The sequence below is a fragment of the Gekko japonicus genome, unplaced genomic scaffold, assembly GCF_001447785.1.
Source record: "Gekko japonicus isolate JY-2015 unplaced genomic scaffold, Gekko_japonicus_V1.1 scaffold85, whole genome shotgun sequence".
Classification (NCBI taxonomy): domain Eukaryota; kingdom Metazoa; phylum Chordata; class Lepidosauria; order Squamata; family Gekkonidae; genus Gekko; species Gekko japonicus.
Genome location: NW_015167531.1, coordinates 1,302,169 through 1,323,872, shown reverse-complemented (window position 1 = coordinate 1,323,872; position 21,704 = coordinate 1,302,169). Strand labels below are relative to the sequence as shown.

General features: G+C 48.4%; 1 protein-coding gene across 1 annotated transcript in view; it reads left to right on the top strand.

Moving 5' to 3' along the window:
- NOS1 (nitric oxide synthase 1) overlaps positions 1–21,704 on the top strand; it is a 93,941-nt gene that overhangs the window by 52,653 nt on the left and 19,584 nt on the right. Inside the window, exons 6-15 of the mRNA XM_015413420.1 lie at positions 1,259–1,350; positions 2,357–2,498; positions 4,747–4,886; positions 5,750–5,924; positions 7,224–7,325; positions 7,805–7,999; positions 10,070–10,155; positions 15,773–15,917; positions 18,175–18,279; positions 18,817–18,875. Coding sequence (XP_015268906.1) covers positions 1,259–1,350; positions 2,357–2,498; positions 4,747–4,886; positions 5,750–5,924; positions 7,224–7,325; positions 7,805–7,999; positions 10,070–10,155; positions 15,773–15,917; positions 18,175–18,279; positions 18,817–18,875 — 1,241 coding nt within the window. The remainder of the gene's footprint in view (positions 1–1,258; positions 1,351–2,356; positions 2,499–4,746; positions 4,887–5,749; positions 5,925–7,223; positions 7,326–7,804; positions 8,000–10,069; positions 10,156–15,772; positions 15,918–18,174; positions 18,280–18,816; positions 18,876–21,704) is intronic.

The following is a 21,704-nucleotide window of genomic DNA, read 5'->3' as shown; positions in this document are numbered from 1 at the left end:
CTCTCCAAAACCAAAGCATCCAATAGAGTAAAAGTAATTGCCAGCCTCCCTCTCCTCAGCTATAACTGAGGACCGCTGGCATAGAGTTTGGTGTAGTGGTTAAGTGCGTGGACTCTAATCTGGGAGAACCAGGTTTGATTCCCTACTCCTTGGGCAAGACTCCACAGCTTAGAGGGAGCATTGTCTGCAAGCTACCTTGTAGAGCAAATAGTGGCTCTCGAGTGCGGGCTTGTTTGAGTTTCGGGGATAAGGGTCAAATACCCCACACACACACACACACCACAGCCCTATCTGAAGCAAGGAAAGGGACGGCAACTGCTAGTTACCATAGCTCTGAAGATACACTCCTGCATCATCCAACCTCTATTTTAGTTAAAGCCTGAGCAAATCCAATCTCTTCTACTTCTTCTTCTTTGGATTTTTTTGGAGGGGAATTGGTAAATAGCAGCCAGTATGCGCGGTGGGGAGATTTGGATTATGACTGCATGGGCGGGGAGGGTACCCCATTCTTCCACACCCCCATCCCGTGGGTTGCTGTATGCCCCAGAAGAGGAAACAGACCTGCAAGCAGTGTTCCCTCTAAGCTGAGTTAGTGTGAGCTAGCTCACAGTTTTTTAGTCTCCAGCTTACAGATTTTTGTCTGAGCTCAGGAAGGATGGCTCCAGAGCAAACTAATTTATGCAGTAGCCAAATTGCTTGCTCACAACTTTAAGGTCAGGAGCTCACAAAGTGGAATTTTTGCTCACAAGACTCCACAGCTTAGAGGGAACATTGCCTGCAAGCTACCTTGTAGAGCAAATAGTGGCTCTCGAGTGTGGGCTTGTTTGAGTTTCGGGGATAAGGGTCAAATCCCCCCCGCACGCACACACACCACAGCCCTATCTAAAGCAGGGAAAGGGACGGCAACCGCTAGTTACCATAGCTCTGAAGATCCAATCCTGCATCATCCAACCTCTGTTTTAGTTAAAGCCTGAGTGAGTTGCACAAGGGTCATTTTTAGTTTAGGGGAGATGGTGGTGGAAAGTGCCGTCAAGGTGCAGCTGACTTGCCATGACCCCTGATGGGGTGCTCAAAGCAAGAGACGTTCAGAGGTGGTTGGCCATGGCCTCCCTCTGTGTCGTAACCGTGGACTTCCTCGGTGGTCTCCCATCCAAATACTAACCAGAGCTGACCCTGCTCAGCTTCCGAGATCTGATGAGATCAGGCTAGGGGAGATACAGGAACAATTTTATCACACTGTGGCTTTGAATTCTTTCAGGTGTTCGATGCCCGGGACTGCACCACCGCCCACGGGATGTTCAACTACATTTGCAACCACATAAAATACGCCACTAACAAAGGGAACCTCAGGTGCACCATACAGTTTGTGAAGCTCTGTGTGTGTTTGTGTATGTGTGTATGCAATGTGGTTGGGCTTCTCTGAAAATGTGGATTCTCTGAAAACATATCTGTGTTTGTTTCAATCCAACAAGTGGTTCTTATGTGAAAAGTGTCATTCTGTAAAATATCATTGCGTAGCCAGGATCTGCTTCCTCTGCCAACCTTCTGAGTTGTCGTGCCCAGGTCTGGTCAACTGGTGGGGGCAGGAGGGGGGAGCAGGCAAGCCGAAGGAAGGCAAAGATTCCCAGGAACACCAGCCACAGGCAACCCGCCACCAGTGCCCCTTTATAGAAACAGGCAAGGACCAGACTCTCACGACCCATCACAGTTCTTATTGGTACTTTAAAACTGAATTAGGGCCACAGTCTACTCCCCTTAGAGCTGCCGTAGGTTAACTTAGCGTCAGCTTGGCTGTTGACGCCTTCCTTGAGTTGCAGGGGCCCTCTTAACCACTACTTTCTAATTTCAACCAAGATTGTAGATCTGTGTCTGGGCTGTACCATTAGATGAGGGGAGTGTCTCACATGAGTGAATGCTTGTTAAAATAGTACCCACATGTAAAAAACTAGCATGTCAGGGAGAAGTCTAGGTAAAAACTCTTCCTCCTGGCTAGGTTTCTAGGTGCAGCTGGCTTCCTTTTGTAGGAGGGAACATTCTGTCTGGTGAACCTTCACCTGGTATCTGCAGTGGTACATCCCTGACACTGGTTCACTATGTCCAGTGGGACCTTGGCCGGTGGCTAGGGGAGGGGCTGATTGTGTGTGGCTTCAGTGGTACAGCAGTACCCATATGTGGCTTGTCGGTTAGGTGGTGCAGAGAGAGGAGTGTCCTGCAGTCCCTCTGCAAGAATCACATTTCAAGGTTTGTGGCTCCCAACAGAATGCCATCACAGCCCACTGCTTCACTGCTTATCTTGGGGGCTCTTGCTTTGGCACTGCTGACATCAGCCTCCTGCATTCTTCCTTCCTTGCTCCAGGTCTGCCATCACCATATTCCCCCAGAGGACGGATGGCAAACATGACTTCCGAGTCTGGAACTCTCAGCTCATCCGATATGCTGGCTACAAGCAGCCAGAAGGCACCATCCTGGGAGACCCGGCCAATATTGAGCTGACAGAGGTCAGTGGGTGAGAGAGTGGAAGGCACACATAATTACACGTTGCCCTTTGTTGCCATTACGGATTTAAGGTCACTGGAATAGCAGCACCTACCATATTTCCAAAGACACAAAGTCAGCAAAGCCAACCTTGACGTGAGTCTCAAAGGGGAAGGCTTCAGGGCTGCTGTCTCTAGGGGCTCAATACAATCCATGATAGACTTTCCTTGCTGGTCTTGTTCTTGACACATTACAAAGTCCTTGCTTCCCCCACATGTCCTCCACAAGTCCTATAAATCAAATGTGCTCTGGGAGTTCCCCGCTTGGGGCTTAATTCCCTGGCACACGGTAGCCTGATTTATACTGGGGCTGTAGTGTGGGGGGCAAGGGTGTTATTATTGTTGTTGTTGTTGTTGGATTAAATTTCTGGATCGCCCAATCCCTGAGTACACGATTTAAAAGGTTAATGTAAAGGTTCCCCTGCTTGAAAGCCAGTTGAATCTCACTCTAGGGTTGCGTTGCTCATCTCCGTTTCAAAGCCGAAGAGCCAGCGCTGTCCGAAGACGTTCCCGTGGTCATGTGGCCGGCATGACTAAACACCAAGGTGCACGGAACGCTGTTACCTTCCCACCAAAGTGGTACCTATTTATCTACTTGCAATTTCTTGCTTTCGAACTGCTAGGTTGGCACACGATTTACAACAGGTTAAAAACAATACAGAGTTACAGATTAAAATCAGCAATCAGTTAATCTTAATTTAATAGTCTCCAGATGGCATCCATAATTTAATCCAAAACCTACTCTGGGCTGTTCTTCTATCTCATGGGCAGGTTAAGGAGGATGCTGAAGTGGGCAGAATGGGGAGGTTGCCAGCGATGATGGAAACCATTGCTGCCCTCAACCAAAAGCCTGGCGGAACGTCTCTGCCTTACAGGCCCTGCGGAATTGCATTAAGGCATGCAGGGCCCTGATGGAAGTTGGCAGAGATTTTCACCAGGTCAGAACCAGGGCTGAGAATGCCCTGGCTCTGGTCAAGGGCAGCTGGATATCTTTAGGGCCAGGGATCACCAGCTTCCAGGGATCTTAAGCTTCCCCCCTCCATTGCTGTTTTCCTAACCTGGACTCGTCCCGGGGAGCCACTGTTTCCAGCTTTGGGAAAACTTACATTCACCTAAGAGTTACATTATCAATGGGGCCAAGAGCAACTTTGTGGGCCGTTTCAGTTGGGGAAAATGGGATGGCGGGGAGGCGTCAGTTCCTTCTCCCCCTGCCCCCGTGACATGATTGCAAACAGTATCAGGCCCAATGCATGCCTGGGAATTAAGTTCTGACCACAAAACTCCCAGATCACATCTGTTGACCAGACACACGGGTGCATAAAGGACCTGTAATGTGGGAACTGGCCCTGAACTGTTTCTGCGCTGGGCAACTTCCGACTGAAAACAGAAGCACAAACGAGTGAATGCAAACCCGTACAAAAATGCATGAAATAAATAGCGGCCCTCCATACAGAAAGGTAGCATGCCAGAGAGGAGGGTATTTTGGGGACAGAATATGGTATTAAGAATAAAATAAAAAATAAATAAAACCGGTATAAGCTAAGTCACTTTGCATCCCCATTGGAGAATAAAGTGGGGGATTAATGAAGTAACTAGATAAAGTCACTGAGCACTGTAAATATACATATTAAAAGACATATCCTTTCCCATAGGCTTATAGAAGAAAAGGGAGGTGAGAGTAGAAAAAATCAGGAGGGGTTGTATTTATTTACTTCCATTTTTTCCTGCATTTCTCCCCATGGCAGCTTACATTGTTCCCTTCCCCGCCATTTTATCCTACCACCTGTGAGGTATGTTAGGCTGAGAGTGTGCAACTGGCCCCAAGGTCACCCAGCAAGCTTCCCATGATACCAGTGGGGATTTGAACCACTAGACCACATTGGCTGAGGGAGACAGCAATGAATAAAATTAGCAATATGAGTGAGAAATTGGATGAAATGCTCAAAACAGGATGGAGGGGGGGGACCACATTGGGTCCACCTTTGGACTCACAAGACTGGACAAACCAAATACCCCAAACTTTGTCAGATTTGGTTTGGGGTGGGGAGAGAAAGGCTGTGGGCTTTAGTCGCAGGCTCCTGTACCCTGCAGACTGGGCCAAGCGACCACCTTTCAGGCTCCTGCCAGCCACACCAAGTGCAGCCTGCCTGGATGCCGTTGATGCTGTACCATACGGAAAGTAATCAACCAGATACTCTTATTTTGGGTACAGATCTGCATACAGCAAGGGTGGAAGCCTCCCAGGGGCCGCTTTGACATCCTGCCGCTCCTCCTCCAGGCTAATGGCAATGACCCGGAACTCTTCGAAATCCCACCTGAGCTGGTGCTGGAAGTACCCATTCGGCATCCCAAGTAAGTCAGAATGCCTTGTCTCACTGGAAAGCTCGTAAGGTCACACAGGAATGTACCCCATGCTGAATCAGACCACTGGCAGGTTGGTATTGTCTACTCAGACTGACAGCGACTCTCCAGCATTTCAGGCATATTGTCTACTCAGACTGACAGCGGCTCTCCAGCATCCCAGGCATATGGCTTTCACATCACCTAATGCCTGGTCCCTTTTAACTGGAGAGGCTGGGGATTGAAACTGAGATCTTCAGCATGCAAAGCAGAGGCTCTTCCACTGAGCCACAGCCCTTCCTTGAGCGCCAGGTGCTCAAGCCAAGGGTGAGCGTATGAAGAGGTTGTAAAGCAGCCTTAGGCTGAGTCTTGGCTGTTCCTCCACCTAGCTCAGTATTGCCAAGTTTGTGGGGTGACAAGTCTCCAGAGTCCCACTCAGAGAAAAAGTTTTCTCAGCACTTTTAACTAGAGGTAGCAGGCTTTGAAACTGGAGCCTTCTGCATGCAGAGCATGTATATTCTGCCACTGAGCCACAGATATCTCAGAAGCAGGCAGATAGGTTAAAGTCAAGGTGCCAGGCTGGAAGGCAGAACTCTGGAAGCCACAGAGTGTGGCCTAGGTAGCCTTCTCCTCCAGCAATATGCTTCACATACTGAGGGATGTCAGCAGGTCTTCGAGTCTTTATGACCTTGATAACACCAGGTTAGCCATTCTCCTGACTTCCCAAGCCAGAAAGATCAAGGGTTGCTACATCCAAATTTGGCTACAATGGCCTCAAGTACCCTGCGTCTAACCAGCAGGTCCAGCAAGGTAGGGAACCAGTAGTTGACCCTAGGCTGAGGCTGCCCTTCTGGTCTTCATTTATTTTTTTCCAGATTTCCATGGTTTAAAGACTTAGGGCTGCAGTGGTATGGTTTGCCAGCTGTTTCCAATATGCTGCTGGAGATCGGAGGCTTGGAGTTCTCAGCCTGCCCCTTTAGTGGCTGGTACATGGGGACCGAGATCGGAGTCCGTGATTACTGCGATAATTCTCGCTACAACATCCTGGAGGTAAACCAAGAAATGTCATCTGCTTTAAGGCATAAGGGATGATGCATGCTCTTGGAGTGGGTAGAAATCTGACCAGAGGAAGCAGTAAAAACCTATGAGGAAGCATGAAAACTGGGTACAGATGTGCCTTCAGACAGAAGTGCTGTCAGGTTTTGTTGTTAGATGATGGTCTTAGCTTTCCCCTACCTTATGGTCTTATGCCACATACGAAGCCTCCAGATCCAAAGCTGTCACTCATCTTTCTCTCCTCAACCTGCTTCAGGTAAGCTGTCCATTTTGTTTTGTTTTTCATGTGCCTTGTGCAATTATGTGCTCAAACATTTGATGGGCATTTTTGGTTTGGGGGTTTGTTTGTTTTCTACATTTTAAAAACTGCTCCAGGGCTAGCCAATCAACTCTGAGAACAGCCCTGATTAAAAAAAATAACAGATGCATGAACAGGCCAGTCAACGTTGTCCGAAGCTGGCTTTAGTTAAAAATTGCAATGTTTCCCCTGAGCTTGATCATACAGGAGAAGGTTGTAAAAGTGCACAAAATGCAATGAGTATACTTCCACAGTGCTATCTCTGCTAAAATTGAATACTCAGAATGAATGGGACTCAAAATGAATGGGTCTTCCAAAAGTCAAGTTCACACTGGTCAGATCTGAATGTTAGGAGGGCCTGAGTTTCAGTATATAGATGTGAATTTAGAATACTTGAGTGTCAAATGTTGTCACTAAGATAGGGGACAGATGTTTCAACTTTCATTGACCAAGGTTATAATGTTCAGATCCCCAAAACTTTATTCTGATGGTCAGATTTGCTGCAGTGTCCGGATATTTATTTATATACTTTTGTTTCAGCCCAAAATTGATTCCCAAAGCAGCTTACAGAAACAAAAACAAGTTAAAGTTTCATTTAAAAGGTGCTCATCAAGGGATTTCCCAGTAAGATCGCCGCCCTGGCATGGTGGAAGGGTATCTGGCTTCTGCCTATTCCCCCGTAGCCTAGCTGATTTCAGGAGGCATCTGGAAGAAGAGGAGCTGGTTCCCAATTGCAGCTCATTCCAAGGCGAAGTGGAAGGGTGTCTGGCTGCTGCCATTTCTCCCTCCGGCCTGAGGACTGGCAGCAAATAACTGTGAAGAGGAGCACTTCTGGCTGGAGCTGAATCCAGACACAAAGAGAGAGTTGCCAGAATGCATCCTCTTTCTCCCTTTGAGATGTGTTGACTTCACATGCAAGCCAATTGCCCATTTCCCCAACTGAGGCAGTTTCATTCCATATTGAGTTGCAGATCTTCACTCTTCTTGCATTGCAGGAAGTTGCCAAGAAGATGAACTTGGACATGCGGAAGACATCTTCGCTGTGGAAGGACCAGGCATTGGTGGAGATCAACATTGCTGTCTTGTACAGCTTCCAGGTACCAGGGAACAGTTCTGCAGCAAAACCAGCTGCCGGGTGTGTTGTCCAGCATCATTGCCACAAAGCCCATCTTTGCATTCATACACATGAAGACCACATAAACATACAATGAAGAACCTTCATATGTGTGCATGTATTGTGTGGGGGGGGCAGTGTAGCATCTTGTGGATAAGCCTTTGAGGTTGCCTCCATTTGTGGGACAAAAAAAGAGCACACATGTAATTTTTTTCTCATAGGCTTTATGATATAGGAGGAGGGAGAAATGAGCATGAGGGAGGCTGGTCAAGGGACAAGAGTGGATAAAGGAAGTGGGACAAGTCTTGCAGTGAGCTCCACGTGCCTTAGCACCATGCCCACGTTCACCCTGCAAGCATCCAGGAAATATTTTCAGATTGGAGGGAATGTGGCCCAGGCAGTCTGGGATCTTATATGTCTGTTTTCTTAGAAAGAATTTACCTGGTCCTCCCTCCTCTACAGAGCGACAAGGTGACCATTGTGGACCATCACTCTGCCACCGAGTCCTTCATCAAGCACATGGAGAATGAATATCGTTGCCGGGGAGGGTGCCCCGCTGACTGGGTGTGGATCGTCCCCCCAATGTCTGGCAGCATCACCCCCGTCTTCCATCAGGAAATGCTCAACTACAGGCTCACCCCTTCCTTTGAGTACCAGGTACTGTGTGTTTCGGTGTCCCACTGCTGCAATCAGGGGTTGGCCAAAGGAGAGAGGTGGGAGATGCATCGAAATAGTTGCCGGTGGACCTGGGTCCACAGTTGCCACCGCAAGTTCTGCATTGCTGAAGATTGTCAAAAAAAACTTGGTGTGACCACTGTCCCTGGTTTGCATTCCTTCCATGAAACAAACTGCAAAGCCACCTGGAGATTTCTTGTGGACTTCATATGTATCCTGCCAGCAAGGAAGATCCTGGTGCTGTCCATGGTACCATTCTGAAGCACCATCACTACTGAGTAGATTTAAAGGTCATTTTCATGCACAACAAGGTGTACTGTGATTGCCAAAGTTGTGTGCAAGAAGCAAGCATTATGTTAGACTTCCAGAACTGAAATCCCCACCCCATGTGTTTTTGACTCTGAAAAGCAGTCATAGACAAAGTGCTTTGAATCAGGGTCATGACCTAGGGCAAGGAGGCATGTTCTGTGGTCCCCCACTCCACACACACCCCCGGCTGCATTAACCCTTTCCCCCCAGTAGGTGCAGCCTGTCTTTAAAAGTCTTCTTTCTCTGACTGCATCCCAGGAAGGCAGGTTTCGATCAGGAAAATTGTAAAGAGGGAAGAGTTTAATCTTCTGTCACCATGGCCAAATGTCACTGTCCCCTCCTGAATTGTCCCCGCCATCTGATTTTTAGGAGCGTAAAACACATCAGGAGGAACTGATCCAGGAATACCATTGCAACATTTAATGTGGCCCTAAGAACTTCAGAGAATGTCTCAGGCAAATTTTGGGAATGTTCAGAAATTAAGATAAAATGGAGAATATTGACATTTCCCTATGAGTATGTCAACATTCACTAGTATGTGTTCTGAAGAGTGGGAGAAATAGATACATATTTTAGGGCATGCACAACACTTATCTGGAATTGTCAACCATTGTGTATGAATATTGACATTTGTCACATTTTAGGTATTTGCTATAATGTGTCTGTCCACAGAGTTAGGAGACAGCAATAGGGTTGCCCCACTGAACCACTGCCCAGCCCCCTTTAGAGTCCCTGCACTCAGTTAGAGTCAGCCTACACTGACATTAAAACAGGAGCTGTCTCCTCCAGAAAGTATACTCACTATATTGTGGTCACATGCACACTCTTCTCTGGAGAACTGAACTTGGGTAGTTGACAAGTTCTGCCCATCTGAAGCAGAAAAGGCTGTGCCCAGCCCTGATTGGCTGGGCACCTATGACATCATGAAGCTCGTCCCCTTCCCATCCCAAAGCAGTTTTTCAATTAAACTATTACTGTTCTTTTTAAAAACAAAATTAGGCACAATGTGACTGCTGGGCCATATAGTAACATAAGCAGTGCTTTGTATTTATTGACTTCCTTCATTTATGCCCCACCTTCTCTGCAATGGGGACCCAAAGCAGCTCACATCATTCTCCTCTCCTGCATCTTATCTTCACAAGAACCCTCTGAGGTATGTTGGGCTGAAAGCGTGTGACTGGCCCTAGGTACCCTAGCAAGTTTCCAAGGTAGAGTGGGAATTTGAACCTGAGTCCCCCTGATCCCAGTCCAACACCCTGACCAGTACACCGTGCTGGCTTTGACTGTCTCCATCTGCTCTCATTTGTACAAATGGCCCTTTTAACAAACTGATTAAGCTGACCCCCGGAAGAACTGAATAAGGACCAAACAGTAAAGAAATCTGTGTTTGTTGCAGAGGCTATATGTGTCATTTCAAGAGTGACTGAGGAGGAAAGCTGAGCTCTAGTGCCAGGAACAAAGAGCAATGTTGATTCCTCTATGGCTGTCTGCACCCTTACAGTGCCATCCTAAAGAGAGTTGCTCCAGTCTAAGCTCATTCATTTCAGTGGGCTTTGACTGGAGTAACTCTCCTTAGGATTGCACTGTTATTTGCTCTTTGTCATTCCCGAGTCATTCCCGATTTCTCTAATGCCGATTAGTTTCCACTACAGAATTATTCTGGCTTGTGGTCATGAGAGGCCCATCAGTTTTCATCTCAAACTCCTCTTCCTCCTCAGTCAGGCCTTTTCTTTCTCTTCCCAGCCTGACCCTTGGAACACGCATGTCTGGAAGGGCGTCAATGGCACACCTACCAAGAAGAGAGCCATCGGGTTTAAAAAGCTAGCTAAGTAAGTACATCACTGGGCATGATGGAGGGACGGAGGGAGGGAGGGAGAGAGAGAGAGAGAGATTGGATTTATACCCCGCCCTTCACTACCCAAAGGAGTCTCAGAGCGGCTTACAAACTCCTTTCCCTTCCCCTCCCCACAACAGACACCCTGTGAGGTAGGTGGGGCTGAGAGAGTTCTGAGAGAACTATGGCTTGCCCAAGGCCATCCAGCAGGTGCAAGTGGAGGAGTGGGGAATCAAACCCGGTTCTCCGAGATTAGAGTCCGCGCACTTAACCACTACACCAGACTGGCTCTGGAATAGCCATCTGGCCATAACTGTTGCTTTGCGGCATGCTGCAGCTCATCTTCCAACAATCACAAGAGGCGATATTAGTATTGCAGGGGCTGCAGGGGGGTGGTGGTTCTGGGTTTCATTCACAGTGATGGCCCCGACATTTAAGGCCCTAGTCAGGGCTGATGGCCTTTTTGAGGGCAAGGCAAAAGGATATTTAAGCACCTCTTCCAGGTGACCCAGGAAGCAGGAAGAGGACATGTCAGTGGTTGTTACATAACAGCAACCTGTCCCTGAAACAAGTCCAGGAGTGTTTGTAACGGAAGGGTCAGGGAAGACATTTTGCAAAGAAAATTCCAGAGGGATATGCAACCCTGTGCTTGTGTGAAAGCTCCCCGGTGGGAGGCAGAACCAAGCTCCAGACAGGGGAGGTGCTGCACTTGCCCCTCACCTGGGCATCTCTAGGGAAGAAGCCTTAGGAACCTTCCACAGGTCGCCATCAAAACGGATTGCCTCCATCTCTGTTTCTGGGCTTCCCAAGAACATCTGGCTGGCCCTTTGGGGGGAAGAGGATCCTGGACTGGGTGATCCCTTCAGGCTGACCCATTAAGGCAATTCTGTCCTTCATACAGGATTTGACAAATGAATGGCAGACAGGCCTATCAGCTGCTATTAACCATAAGCACTAAGAATGGGAATGTTTGTGGTTCGGGGCAGTCTTTACCTCTGGAGACCAGATGCGGGGGTGGGGGAATGGCCACCACTTCCTGTTTGCCGGTGAGCTTCCCAATGGGCATCTGTCCATTGCAAACACAGGACAGACCTTCAGTCCAATCCTGCAGGGCTCATTGTTCATTCATTCGAAAACCAGAAGTGCCAGTCAGATTTCATTGGGGCTGCAGCCTCTTGGGGAGTTTCTTTGAGGGCATCATTGGCAGCTGCCTGGTTTGCCCCAAGGATGTTGTTAGCTCATGAGGAGATGCTCAGATAGGCAAGTCAGTAGCCCAAAGAGCTGAGCGGTGGCCGCACTCTCCGCCTGCTGTCAGACTGAGCTAATAATTCCATCACTGATCCTTGCTTTCTTCTTTTCATTTGGAATTCCGTCTTCAAAGGGCACGACGAAGGTTTGCCAACCTACTGGCTGTCTTGGGCCTCATTTTGCTGCCAAGTGGAAGCAGGGATCTTTCGGATAATTTGACCTTTACATTTCGGGTGCCCCAACTCCAGAAACCTCCCTGCTCATTTCCATATAGATTGGATGAGACCACAAGCACCTTATCAGGGCCTTCTATCCCCTTAAAGTATCAGACGGAGCCGAAGCTCAGATGTGGAAGTAACCGAATTGGCCTCCTGGAATAGGGCAGCTAATTACAGCCACCTTCTTTGCATCCAGGAGAGGAAAGGGTGTGGGGGGGGAGTGACCCCAGTAGATGACCCTTCTTCTCCACTGTCCCCAGGGCAAAGGTGGGTTTTATTCCCCCCCTTAATCCAGCCTGCCTCTGGGCCACTCTGCTTCAAAATCCACCCTGGGACGGATGATGGAAGATGCCGAGAAAATCAAAGCAGGTTCTGGAAGCCTTGGAAGTTTTGACTGGGCTTCTCTTTCAACTGCTGTGTGCAGCCTGAAAGGGAAGGGGAGTGCAAGAGGGGGCTGGGGGGCAAGCAGGGCTCCAGCTGCTTTACAGTCCTCTGAGCTTTGGTGGGGCCATAGGTCAGCTGCAGGGCACTTGCTTGGCACGCAGGAGATCTCAGGTTCAATCCCCAGCAACTCCAGTTAGAGGAGCTGCCTCATACTGAATCAAACCATCGGTCCATCAGAGTCGGTATTGTCTGTTCGGACAGGAAGTGGCTCTCCAGGGTCTCAGGCTGAAGTCTTTCGCATCACCTACAACCTAATCCTTACTGGAGATGTTAGGAATTGAATGTGGGGCCTTCTGCATGCCAAGTAGAAGCTCTTGTCAAGAGGGTCATGACCCACTCAGGTCACAGGAAGACAGCCAAACCAGGAAAGATACTGGAGATTCCATGAATGACCCCTCAAGTGTTCTTTTTTTAAAAAAATATCTTAAGTAGCTGATGCACAGGGCTAAATCCAGATGCAAATTTCCACCAATGAAAGCAGGGGGGATTTTTTTCAATTCCCTCCTTCCACTGCAGACCCCCAGTTCACACCTCCAACGGTTCCTTTAAGGTCCCCTGAGAAAGTCCCATTCCGCCAATAGAAATCCATTTAATCCATGGCGATTGCCAGTGGAACTAACCTGGGGGAATCTGATTTGGGTTGGGACCACACTGCAGGGGGGAGGCGATTATAAAATCTCTCTCCTGTGCATAATTTTCCCGATCTGAAATGTTAGTTGCTCTGCTGGGGAAACAAACAGAATCTGTTAAATACTGCTATTCAAAAGCAGGGAGGGGACTCTATACACGGAACTCCTAGAATTACATCTGTTTTAGTTCCAAGACCCTAGAACCAAGGCCTTCTGCCTCCCCCAAGCCCTAAGCTGTTTTTTGTGATAACACAGAAGTCTGTTATTTCACCAGTTTTGCTGCTCCACATGCACAGATTCGCCTCATAGAGTAGGAAAATTGGCAAAATGATTCCTCCCCCTCCCCCGTGTGGTTCCCACATGGGAAAACAGCTTGCAGGGGGAGGCAGGAGCCCTTCCTCTCCCCACAGCACCACTTGAGCCTCTTTGGACTCTTCTTTTTATTTTTTCAGAAGCCGTTCCCCACAAACGCTTTGTGGCTGCAGAGAACTCAAGTTGGGTCTGGGGAACCTAGACCTAAATCTTTAAACATAGTAATACGTAGTTTGACCCTCAACAAACTGTGGTTAGCATCTGAATTGGCAAACTAGGGTTCGCACCTGCTGTCCAAATCAGAACCATGAAACATGGCTTGAAGCAGATTCCTGATTCTGGTTCGTTGCTAGCTGCTAATGTAGGTCGGGTGGTTGGTGCCCAACAGGAAAGTGTGAAAGGGAAATCGTGCGTGAACGGAGAAGGGAGCCTGTGGCTATACGACTTTGCCTCATACAGAGCCAAGCCATTGCCTAACCTGAACCGGTAGCAGCTCTCCAGGGTCTGAGGAAGGGATGGGTCTTTCTCTGCACCTTCTACTGAGATCCTTTTTTTGCTGGAGTCACCAGGGGTTGATCCTGGCGGCTTCCATGTACAAAGCCACTGCACTCTGGCCCCTTCCTTGCAGGTTCTATAAACCACTGTTGGTGGGTTCACATGTGATTGCCTTCCTGCGTGCCAGCATCACTGGAGAAAACGCTTCCGCTGCAGAATGTACTTAAATACCAGAGCTGCATGTATGAAGCCAGGACAGTGTATGAGCTCCAGAACAACATGGTGGGGCCAGTTGTATGAGACTTCCCAGTTCACCTTTGTGCCTAGCCAGGAGGGAGAGAGTTAGCTCCATGTGACCATCCCCGCCATGGGGTTCTTGTACTCGTGCACATAACTTGCAGTACAGGAAGTAGTACTATTTTGCACATGAGATAGGACTGTCCCATAGGTTGAGAATTCCAGAGGCCTATTATTGATAAATCATAATTAGACATGTTGCAGAGGGTCAATAATAAATACGGGCAAACCGATTTGAGAATCAGTGTAGCCACGTGATGGGTCAGAATTTGGGAATGACTGGGCAGAGGCCAAGGTCCCAAGCAATGTGGGGGGAGGGGGTATAAAGGGCACGGGAATTAAAGGAGGAGCAGAACCAGGTAGGAAGAGTACATCAAAAAAATGAGAAGAGCTGGATCAGACCAAAATTCCCTCTAGTTCAGCATGCAAATCATCAGTTGAATGCCTCTGGGAAGCCCACAAGCAGAGCTTGACGGTAACAGCCCTCCCGTATCATTGTGCCCACCCAGTAACTGGCATTTAGAGGTATACTGCTTCTGAACATGGAGGTTCCTCTTAGCCATCCTTGATAGGCTTCTGCTCCAAGGCCGTGGAGGCTGAGGGCTGGCGCTCACCCAGCCACTCTGCTATAGCTCATCTTTATGGCCATATTGCCACACAAATTCCCATCCCAGAAGCTCTTTGGCACCGTGAATTATAAACTGTTAGTTTTCTGAGCAAGTTAATAATTCAGTGATATTAACAGAGCCTGATTCAGGCCAGATGCAACTGCCAGCCCCGGTGCGCGAAGCAGGAAGTGCATGCGTGCGCGTTGCTCCCGATGTCCTCAATATTTAACCAAGCACCGGAGCTCTCTTGTCATCTGTGATGCTGGAAACGGCCTTCAGTTCCGCAAATGGAGTCTGGGCACGGCAGAGGGCAAACGCGGCCAGAACCAATTCAAAACACGATGCATTAACCTTTACGCTAAGGACCTGTATGCAAGCGGCGTTCCAAGTACCTCTTAGCCTCTCGCACGACACTCATGAACTGCAGTAATGCGGCGATACGGCCAGAGGCTGATTTGAAATTACATTAGCAGCCTGGTTAGAAGGTGAGTTTAGGCTCACTTTTCATGCTTGATGGAAACATAAGAAGCGCCACGCTGGATCAGAGCAAAGTCTGTTGAGCGCACCGTTTCTGAAGGTGGCCAGCCAGGTGCCCATAAGGCAAAACTCCTTCAGCAAATGGTATTCACTGGCACTCCGCCTCTGAACATGGAGGTTCCATTTAGCTGTTGTGACTTATAGCCATTGATAGGCCTCTTGTCCATGAATGTGTCTCATCCCATTTAATGACCACCAAGGCCAGAGCTTTCTCTCTGATGAAGTGTGTGTGTGTCTGCTTGTCTCATTCACACGTTGCATCTTTAGGAGTACACTTACAAAAATTAGGTGAACACCTACGGAACGTAATGTGAGAATCTGCCCACGCTCAAAAAAGGATTTGGGGCCCTGACCTGGACAGCCCAGGCAAGCGCGATCTCGTCAGATCTTGGAAGCTAAGCGGGGCCGACCCTGGCAAGTACTTGGATGGGAGACCTTCAAAGAATACCAGAGTCGGGAGGCAGAGGCAGGCAATCAAGCCACTTCTCTGAATGTCTTCCATGCCCCAGTAGGAGTTGCCAAAGCTTGCCATGACTTCCAGGCACGGGCACACACACACAAATGCAAATATATATATATATATTAGATGTACACCTAAGGAACATCATGTGAGGATCTGCCCACGTTAAAAAAAGAAAGGGATTTGGGTTTGTGTAAAACATTTCCCTTTTGTTCTGCCATGTAACATATCCACATGCACACTTTTGTCATGAAAGAGCTGGCGCGAACGCCATTTGGCGTATCAGACAGGGAGGAATCCTCGGTCAGTTGATCTTCTGGGTCAAGGAGTCATCTTTATTCTCTCCCGCCCCCCCTTCTCCTAGAGCTGTGAAGTTTTCCGCCAAGTTGATGGGGCAGGCGATGGCGAAGCGGGTGAAGGCCACCATCCTGTATGCCACAGAAACCGGAAAGTCCCAGGTCTATGCAAAAACCCTGTGTGAGATCTTCAAGCATGCCTTTGATGCCAAGGTAGGGTCCTGGATTGTGTGAGTTTGGAGGGTGGCGGGGTCGCTATCTCCCGTCCCCAGCAAAGAGCTGGAGAAAAATGGCTGCCCTTTGAGGTGAAGTAACACAATCATTATAGAAGAAGCATGACCCTTTAAAAGCTCCCTCCTCCCTTCAGTGCAAGCATACCTTTTTGAAACTTTTTTTGGGGGGTGGGGGGAATTCTGCATATTGGCAGCAAAATCCAGCTGTAGGCAGTGACAGTGTTGACTAGCTAGTACCTGTGAGGTCAGGAAGGCACTTTTCCCCACTTGGTCTCTAGCAGACTTTTGTACAGCACTCTGTTGGCTGGCCTATGCGTCTTGTCATATCAGTGCTGACTGGCTAGTGTCTGTGATGTCAGCAAGAGACTTTCCCTGCTGTGCCTCCAGAGGACTTTAGGCACAGCTCTCTTTTGGCTGACATGCCCGTCTGTCATGCCAATTGCAAAGCTGGTAGCCATTTCAAAGAATGCACTGCTGCTTCTCCTTAAGTGTTACGTCTGCCTCAACCTCTCCTCCCTCCCACCCACCCTCCGCTGCAGGGGATTTCTAATACCCCATGGGCTACTCCACGGACGAAGGTTTCCAAACTCTTGACAGCTTTCAACAAAAAGCAAGGACTGCCAAAATTTGAGGAGCTGGGGGGGGGTGCGCGGGAGGCAGGCTCCAAGGGGGCTGACGTCTGTGCAACTAGCACAAGCGCTCAGGACACCTTTTCACAAAGACGACAGAAATGGAAGGGTGCTTTTTATAGGAAAGCATGGATACTCGTGAGTCCGGAAAGGGGAAAGGGGATGCTTACTGGCAAATGAGGAGCTGGAAAACAAAGAAGCAGACACAGATTTGGGAGTCATGGATAAAAGGCAGGGGAAGGACAGGTGAAGGAAGCTTCCCCCCCCCCAACAGCTCAGCTCTAAACTGAAGAGAGAGTCAAAGAGAGGCATGCCTGCATGGTTTTGTTGGCAGCATTGCATAACCAGAGAGTGAGACAACCACTGTCCACCCACAGAACTAATGCAGCATCTAGCCCTGGATAAATGCAGATAGAGGTCAGCTCTAAAAGCTTAGGAAGTCAGAAAGCTTGAGAAACCTACACTCAAACCTCTGCACTAAATAAGAGAATGTTACAAAAAAATTTTTTTACCTTAAGAGCTTTATTTGAACTGGGACTTAGCTCCTGGAGCCTGCTGTCAAGCCCTGGAACATTTAACTGCACACTAAAAGAAAGTCCCTCTAAGCACATGCAGTTATGGTGACCTTGGCACACAATATTAACTTTGGGGCCAGCAGGCAGAAGAGAGAGAATACACAACCTGTTCATCGCTGTCTATCTAAGAAGAGCACTTATTCCTCTATCCTAAAAACCTTTGCATTTACTCCTTGGCCTTTACAGCACCAAAGCTTTGTCAGTTGGCTAGCATCTTGAATGTGGATGCATGCTAGCATCGTGCATGTATTGTCCTGCATTGCTGAATGCAGAACTTTTACTCCTTGGCCTTTACAGCACCAAAGCCTTGTCAGTTGGCTAGCATCATGAATGCGGATGGATGCTATCATCATGCATGTATTCTCCTGCATTGATGAATACAGAACCAAAACAAAAAAGCTGGTCCTTGTCTAGGCATAACATCCAAATTACAAGATGTCATAGTCCCACTGTACGGTGCATTGGTCAGGCTGCACCTTGAGTACTGTGTACAATTCTGGAGGCCTCACTTCGAAAAGGCTGTGGATAAAATGGAGCGGGTGCAGAAGACAGCAACAAAGATGATCGGGGGCCTGGAGACCAAGCCCTGTGAGGAAAGGCTGAGGGACTTGGGAATGTTCAGTCTGGAGGAGGTTGAGGGGGGACATATTTGAAGGGCTGTCACTTAAAGGAGGGCAGGGAGCTGATCCTGTTGGCAGCAGAGGATAGGACTCGAAATAATGGCTTTAAATTATGGGCGGAAAGGTACCAGCTGGATATTGGGGGGGGGGAATCTTTACAGTAAGAGCAGTTCAGCAGTGGCATCTGCTGCCTACGGAGGTGGTGAGCTCCTCCTTACTAGCAGTCTTCAAGCAGGAGCTGGACAAACAGTTGTCAAGGATGCTTTAGGGCGGCTGATCCTGTATTGGGCAGGGAGTTGGACTAGGTAGCCTGTGTTGCCCCTTCCAGCTCTATGATCCTATTCTCTATCTGCCTTTTTGAATGGTAACAAGTATCCCTCTGACCAGTCTTTCCTCCTCCTTTTTTTGGGCAGGTGATGTCAATGGATGAGTATGACACTGTCCACCTGGAACATGAAACCCTTGTGCTGGTGGTCACAAGCACTTTTGGCAATGGAGACCCACCCGAGAATGGCGAGGTAGGAAGTGCTGTTTGCCTTCCTTTGCATGAGGGGTCCAGCCCTTTCTTTCAGTGGCAGTAAGGGATGTAGAATGCTTTCTAGTGACGGTAGGCTTTGGAGTCCCCCAGTCACTCGTCTCTTACACCAAAAAAAATTCCTCTGTGGTGGTAACTCTCCAGGCCTCTGCTACTGGAGAACCTTCTAGCTGGAGCTGCTGGGGATTGAACCTGGGACCTTCTGCATGCAAAGCACGTGCTTTACCACTGACCCACAAGCCCCTCGGGGTAACAGCTGGGGGAGTATCTCCTGAAATGTTGGAGCAGATGGTTCCTTCCCAGTCACCCAGCCAGCTGTATGGCAAAGTTGTTAAAAGGCTGGGCAGGGTGATGAAGCAACTCTTCCCAATGCAGGGAGGAGGGACAAAGCAAAGACCTCCCATGGAGGCTAGTTGCCCGGGACTGGCCCATCAGCATTATGCAGTGCCCCTTTCTCCTGCCTTTCCCTCAAGGTTGCTCTGACTTTGTGGCATTGTTAAAATTTCCTTTTGCTTCTCAGAAATTTGGCTGTGCTCTGATGGAAATGAGGAATCCGAACTCCAACTTGGAAGAGAGGAAGTAAGTGTGGCCAGGCGAGGTCCCTTCACGTGTCTGCTTTGACCATCCTTGCTGCCAGTGGGTCTGCCAGTCCACAGAAATGGCTGTTGGAAATCCCAGTTTGCCCAGGGAGGCGGTGTGTGTGTGTGTGTGTGTCGACTCCCTTGTATTCCGCAAACAGACCCTGCAATACACCCTCTCTGGGACAGCCTCTATTCCTTTGCAGGGGTGGACTTCAGTCTCACACAACCCCTCCATTTGCATAGGTTTGAAAGGCTGTCAGGGGTGTTCCCAGGTAGTGGTGGGAAGTGTGGTCAAGTAGTCGCAGCCGACTTACAGCGACCCTGTGGGGTTTTCAAGGCAAGGGGTGAAGAGAGGGTGGTTTGCCATGGCCTGCCTCTGCATAGCCACCGTGGACTTCCTCGGTGGTCTCCCATCCAAGTACTAACCAGGCCTGACCCGGCTTAGCTTCCAAGATCTAGCAAGTTCAGGCTAGCCTGGGCCATCCAGGTCAAGCGATGTTTCCAGGACACATCCCCAAGTGACTGGTGGAGTCTACAGTACATCTCCTCTGTGCCTTATTAGGGCTTCACTTCTCATTTTCAGTGTAGGAAAGTCCTTTGTCTTTGTTAAAGGAGTGCCAGCTCCCCTGTATGGTGGGGGTGCACAACTCCCTACCAGCTGATTGGATCATGAGGCTGGGGCACACCTCCTTGCAAGCAAGTCCTGGGCTGCCTTTCGTGCACGTGGACTTCTAATTAGGGTCATCAACCTCTAGTTCTCCCAGAATTACCACTGATTTCCAGACTATGGAGGTCAGTTACCCGGGAGGAAATTGCTTTGGCGGGCAGCAACACCGTACAGTTATATGGTGTACCATATAGTCCAGGAGAAGCAAGATTCCTAGAGTGACAGCACATCCCCTCCCCCTCCTCTAACTCCACCCTCCTTCCCCTCCTCTAACTCCACCCTCCCCAGTTGCTGCCCCTTTATCTCTAGAAACTCCCAAGCTGGAGTTGGCATCCCTAGCTCGCAAGAGAATGTACGGAGGATAAAGGTTGTCCACAGGAGGAGGAATTCACATACAAGAGTTAGCCTCCCCGTTCACTTTTCCTGGTTGGCTTCTTCCTGGGATGAAGGGAGAGAGTCCAAAACATACCACAATGAAAAAACAGCTACAAACTCTGCAGGAAACAAGGGAGAGACAAAAATGTCCAGGGTAACCTTGCAGATTATAGATCACGGGGTCCCGGATGTATTACATCCCTTGTTGCGTCCTAGAAGACACTTCTCTTCTCAAGTGAAAAACTGTTAAGCATTTGTTAGCAGCTTTCACCTTGAACGGCAGGTTCACCTCCTACTAAATAGATTAAGCTACATGCCCACTTTGTAAAATCTTCTAGTGGCTTCCCATTAGAATCAACTGATGTGGAGACGTTTGAGGAGAGAAGTGTCTTTTAGGACGCAATGAGGGACATAATACATCCGGGACCTTATGATCTATACACACAGGTCTGGAAAGTTACCCTGGACATTTTTGTATCTCCCTTGTTTCTGACAGTTTGTACCTTTTTTTCATTGTGATATGTTTTGGACGAAAATAATTAAATGTACACAAGTATGAGTCGAACTTAACAACTGTATTTGTATGTTCCTTCAATTGGAAACAGCACCACAATTTTTTTTGGGCTGACTTCCTTGCTTTACTACTGAATCCCCCTTCCTATATGGTTATTTTTTTTGGGGGGGGTAGTTACTGTGGGCCAATTTGATATGGCAGGATGAAAATTAATTCATTTCCTTTTCATAGTTGTTTCCATCCCACCCCCCAGGTGCTTGAGGCAGTTTATAGACCATTATCACAATACGAACCATTTCTTTTTTTAAAAAGTACCAGCGTGAAATAATCCCATGCTCAAAGAGCAGTGGCGGAAAAATACATATCTGACACAGAAACAGCAGTACTACCAAGAAATGCCGTAGCCACCCTGGAACAATAGCAACAACAAACTCAAACTAGCAACAGCAGAAACAGATGTTAAAAATGTGCAGGGGCGTTTTAAAAAAAACCCAACTCACTCACATGCAGTCTAAATAAAACATTATCAACAGAGAACCCAGGTAAATAAAATATAAATGTAGCTCGTGCCGGAAACTTGGCATGCTCTGCACCAGCCGAATAACTGTGGGGAGGGTTTTCTGTAATTAAAATTATTTTAACAAATCAATATTTGCTCACTGAGGGCCAAAACACATTCTGTGTCATTCTGCCATTCTTTCCCCAATACTGGTTTTCTCCCCCACGCAAAGCAATCACAGCTGCTGTCAAGGATGAGCAGAGGAGAAAAGTTGGGGGAAGGAAGGCTGCCTTTCCCTGACAACTCATTGTTCCATCCCCACCCCCAAGCTGATAAGAGAAAAGGCACAAGAATCTTGTATATTTCCCACTTTGGGATGTCCCCAATCCTTGATCAGCTCAGGCGGCAGACCTTCTGTCAGCTCTTAAGAATTGGATCATAGAATCATAGAGTTGGAAGGGACCTCCAGGGTCATCTAGTCCAGCCCCCTGCACAATACAGGAAATTCACAAATCCCCTCCACTGGTTAAGACGCTGAACTGCAGGCTGTGGAAGGTCAGTAGTTCAGGAGTTCGAGACCCGGGTGCCACATGATGGAGTGAGCTCCCATCTCTAGTTCCAGCTCCTGCCAACCTAGCAGTTCGAAAGCAAGAAATTGCAAGTAGATAAATAGGTACCACTTCGGTGGGAAGGTAACAGCATTCCATGCGCCTTGGTGTTTAGTTATGCCGGCCACATGACCACGGAAACGTCTTCGGACAGTGCTGGCTCT